At 45.9% G+C, this 5,000-nt stretch overlaps 1 protein-coding gene across 1 annotated transcript in view; it reads left to right on the top strand.

Annotated features, from left to right (window-relative positions):
- Positions 1–5,000, top strand: part of LOC138969493 (uncharacterized) — an 18,207-nt gene that overhangs the window by 1,353 nt on the left and 11,854 nt on the right. Inside the window, exons 3-4 of the mRNA XM_070342296.1 lie at positions 133–201; positions 3,481–3,531. Of these exons, the coding sequence (XP_070198397.1) occupies positions 133–201; positions 3,481–3,531 (120 nt within the window). The remainder of the gene's footprint in view (positions 1–132; positions 202–3,480; positions 3,532–5,000) is intronic.

Here is a 5,000-nt window from a genome sequence, read left to right as displayed (position 1 = left end):
CCCGACACAATGACAGCCCCAGATATTGCTGAACCGTGGTGTTGTGTCTGATTTTCAGCTGGCCAAGAGTTACACCCGACACAATGACAGCCCCAGATATTGCTGAACCATGGTGTTGTGTCTGATTTTCAGCTGGCCAAGAGTTACACCCGACACGCTGCACGACCAGCATGCGACACGACGACAGGGGCGACTTCATGGGTAAGCGTCGTATGTTGCTGTATTGAGCATTTGCTTGCCTGTGGTCAAAGAAACAGCGATGACCCCTCTTAAGGACATGTTGCTGTATTGAGCATGTTCTTGCCTGTGGTCAAAGAAACAGCGATGACCCCTCTTAAGGACATGTTGCTGCATTGAGCATGTTCTTGTCTGTGGTCAAGGAAACAGCGATGACCCCTCTTAAGGACAGACCCCTCCTGATTTAAGAAAATTTTACAATTAAGATAGATTAATTCACAGACATTTGACGAGATATCACACGGTACCCTGGATGAACGGAGGTGCATTTTATACGCACCTATTCTGAAAATCTCCTGAATTTTGTTATCGATACCTTGCGTTTTTGTCAGGTTTTGGGGAACCCTCAAAGCAGCGGCGACCACGTAACCCATGTGAATAACATCTTTGATCCGAAAAGTGTGCCTGATAGCCAAGTTAAATGACTTTCCGGCATATACATACCACTCAAAATACTTTGATAATTGTCCACTGCAAGCAAGCAAATAATTAAAAAGAGTTCACGGTTTTTTTAAAGTTTTACTTTAATCATTCTCACAGACATTTGAGATGTTCAAATTCATACAGACTTATTCATGTACAAGTTAACTTCCGGCAAAGTGGGTACCCCTTTTTTCAAAATTCACAACTCAATGCAGTGACATCACAACATAGTCAGTAGGGTATGTGACCTCCGTTTGAGGCCAGGCACTCTACGCATCTTCGCCTCATGGATTCGACCAAAGCCCTCAGGGTCCTCTGGGGCATTCTCGACCTCTCCTCGGACAGAAACGCACTCAGATAAGCCACATTAGAGAGAGGGGGTTGTCGATACGCTCACGGTGTCCCCCGACGTCCCAGAGATGTTCTGTTGATGCCAGAGCAGGGGAATAGGCTGTCCGATGCATTCGCTAAAAGCCCTGCTGTGACGATGCGAGATCGATGTGGAGTTGCATTGTCATCCTGCAATGTCGACCCTGCACCCATGGGTCGCAGCGTGGGGATGGCGATGGGCTGAAGGATCTCATTGCGGTAGCGGATTCCGGTCATAATGCCGTGTACCAGGTGGAAATGGGTCATTCCATGCAGGTGGAACCCGCCCCACACCATCACAGAGCCTCCACCATAACGGTTGTGCTCTTAAACATCACTGTCAATGAATCGCTCCCCCTGACGCCTCCATACACGAACTCATAAGACATAAGACATAAGACATAAGATTTTATTTCAACCACGTGTATTACACAGGAATATATCTTGGTTTGAGTTCATTCAATATATAGTCTCTTTGATGTCTTGAGAGGAAACTTGGCCAGGGTAGTACCTAGTAGCTGAAACATGCATTATCACAAGTTGTTTGACTGGTACTCAGGCGGTCTCTTTGATTTTTTTCGTATTTCATACACGGATTAGGCGCTTCGTTATACAAGACGCAGGGGTCAAACTCGAGGAAAAAAGTCGCGCCTTATGACCCGGAAAGTACGGTACATTCAAACACAACAACCAAACAGAGTGCTAACAGAACTGCATACACACACTCACTTACAACCACACGCACACACTGACACACACACACACACACACACACACACACACACACACACACACACACACACACACACACACACACACACTTTCTCTCTGTACATTATACCGCGTTCACATCTTGTCCACTTCACATAAAATACTCTTTTTACCCATCGGGATGAGATAAAAATGGAGCGGAACTCATCCGTGAAGAGAACTCTGACCACTGTCGCCATGTGGGCGGGGATGTAGCTCAGTCGGTAGCGCGCTGGATTTGTATCCAGTTGGCCGCTGTCAGCGTGAGTTCGTCCCCACGTTCGGCGAGAGATTTATTTCTCAGAGTCAACTTTGTGTGCAGACTCTCCTCGGTGTCCGAACACCCCCGTGTGTACACGCAAGCACAAGACCAAGTGCGCACGAAAAAATCCTGTAATCCATGTCAGAGTTCGGTGGGTTATAGAAACACGAAAATACCCAGCATGCTTCCTCCGAAAGCGGCGTATGGCTGCCTAAATGGCGGGGTAAAAACGGTCATACACGTAAAAGCCGTGGGAGTTTCAGCCCATGAACGAACAAACAAACAAACTGTCGCCATGTTAAGGGAAGATGATGTCAGCATCACTACACTCGGGCCCGGCGATGAGCCTGTGTGAGACGAGTTCTCACTGACGGGCACCTTGAGTGGAGATTATCTTCATGCAGACGGTTCATTGTCGTCTGGTCACTGACTGTGACGTTTACCACATTCCCAAGTTCCCTGCTCATGTCATTTGCGGTGAGTCTTTGGTTATACAGGGCAGATAAACAGACGAATCTATCGTCTTGTCTGGATGTGATTCGTGGACGTCCAGGTCGTGGTCGTTCTTCAGCCCACCCAGTGGTCTCGAAACAATCCAATCTCTCAGTCTCTGGATGACGGAATGACTGACAGAACATCTTCTGACCATTCCTTTTGTGGAAACGGCGTCATTGATCCATGTCAGGGCCCGTCCTCGGTCTGTCGATTTCAATCATCATCATGGGGTGTAACTACTCCTTTAATATCCAAACAAGCAAAACTGCAGATAAACAGTGCTCACAGCAGTCAGACCTTGCACGCGTATCAAGTTTAAAGTGTCCCCCTAACTTACCTGGTCGGTACAGTGATCAAACTTTTTTTTTCTCAGAAAATTGCATACATTTTGCGTTTCCTTCACTTTCCAGTATACAGTTTCGGTTCTGCCTGTGAAGTCAAAACTCTTTGGAACTGGCAAAAAAGGCCTCTGATATTTTTTGGCAGTAAATTGAAGCCAGGCCTCGCGTTACTCTAAAAGCTTAACGTCTAAAAAAAAAGTACGCAAAAGTTTAGGATGGCCCTTTACAGTTGAATTAAATGACACGGGCATGTTTTTTATATTTTTTTTGCGGGTACGGATCATTGTCGCAATTATACGTTGTACTCTAAAAGCTGAACGTCTAAAGAAAGTACGCAAAAGTTAAGGATGGCCCTTAACAGTTGAATTAAATGACACGGGCATGTTTTTTGGTTTTTTTTGCGGGTACGGATCATTGTTGCAATTATACGTTGTAGTTGAATTGTTGAAAGCTTGTTGAGTGCTTGTGTTGAATCATATTTTGGTCTCTAATCACAAGCACACAATGTAAAGAGCATGTGGACCATTTGCTCCCCATTGTCCAAAGTCTCCCACTGGTGTAATGTATATTTCTTTTCATTCTCTTATGCTATGTTGTCTGCAGATTTTTATACCTTGTTCAACGATGCCCACCAGCTCGAGGACGCCCTAGACTGTAAGTGTGTATATTCATGAACAAAAAATACCGCAGGTATCCGTACAGCCGTTTGGGTGTGCCGGTGTTCATGATCATTTGCTTGCCGCCGGGGGCGTTGCAATGCACGTAGAAAGCATTTGCCCACCGGCGGGGGGGGGGGGGGGGTGGGGTTGGGGCGGTAGCTCAGTTGGTAGAGCACTGGACTTGTGATCGGAGGGTCGCTGGTTCGAATTCGGGCCGGGACGGACACGGGTCAGCTTTACGTGCGGACCCAGAGACGGACGCCATGTCCCTCCCTCGTGTCACCACAATGTCACGTAAAAGGTTTTTTGGTTTTAATGTCCCTTCAGCAGATGCTAGCTGCTATTCGAGACGGTGTCACGTAAAAGACCTCGGTCATTCTGACATAAGTGCAGATGGCTGATACCACCTAAACACGCATAAACTTGTGTATTTAGTCAAAAGCCATGAGGGCGTAAAACTCGAATCATATAACTTATATCTTGCCCTTAAGAGGTGAAATATTTAGCCTGTAGGACATAAAGCATTGTCATCATCATCATTAAATTTTGAGCCCGAACTTGAGTTGGGGAAGACTTTTGGGAGTCTCTTTACAGAACATTCAGTGCTAAAGCTTCGTATGAACAGCGAACTGAGTAAAATATACTTCGCGAAGACGACTTTGCCTTGCCCAATAATTATGCGGTTTAATGTCTGTCCTAAGGTTGAAGACGTAAAATCTGTTTGTCAGTTTTGTTAACTGCGTGCTTGTATCGTACGGTACATGCACCAGGGGCGGGGATATAGCTCAGTTGGTAGCGCGCTGGATTTGTATTCAGTTGGCCGCTGTCAGCGTGAGTTCGATCCCAGGTTCGGCGGAAATTTATTTCACAGAGTCAACTTTGTGTGCAGACTCTCTTCGGTGTCCGAATCCCCCCCCCCCCCCCCCCCCCCCCGTGTACACTACATTGGGTGTGCACGTTAAAGATCCCACGATTGACAAAAGGGTCTTTCCTGGCAAAATTGCTTAGGCACAGTTAATAATTGTCTACCTATACCCGTGTGACTTACCGTGAAAGGTAAATATGCGCCGACATGGCTGCAATCTACTGGCCGTATAAAATTTCATCACACACGGCATCACTGCAGAGCGCCTAGAACTGTACCCACGGAATATGCGCGATATAAGCCTCATTGATTGATTGATTTGTGCAAATGGCCAGGAAATGCACACAAAAAACTGACAGTGAGGCAGAAGTAACTGTTGGGTGTACAGATGGAAAAAGCAAGACAATCTCATTCAGAGACAACAAATAATAATAATAATATTGCATAATATTTCTAAAGCGCATGTATCCAAAATGTTACCCATGCTCAAAGCGCTGATTGAACTGTTTCTAGGAGAAACCAAGTTACTATTTTGCGGGTAAGCAAACAGCTTGAATTTTGAGGAAGAGTGAAACACTGTATGTTGGATGGAAACATGA

Source organism: Littorina saxatilis, linkage group LG6 (assembly GCF_037325665.1).
Source record: "Littorina saxatilis isolate snail1 linkage group LG6, US_GU_Lsax_2.0, whole genome shotgun sequence".
In the NCBI taxonomy this organism is placed as follows: Eukaryota; Metazoa; Mollusca; class Gastropoda; order Littorinimorpha; family Littorinidae; genus Littorina; species Littorina saxatilis.
Note: the sequence above shows the minus strand (reverse complement) of the source record. Positions and strands in the feature narration are given on the sequence as shown.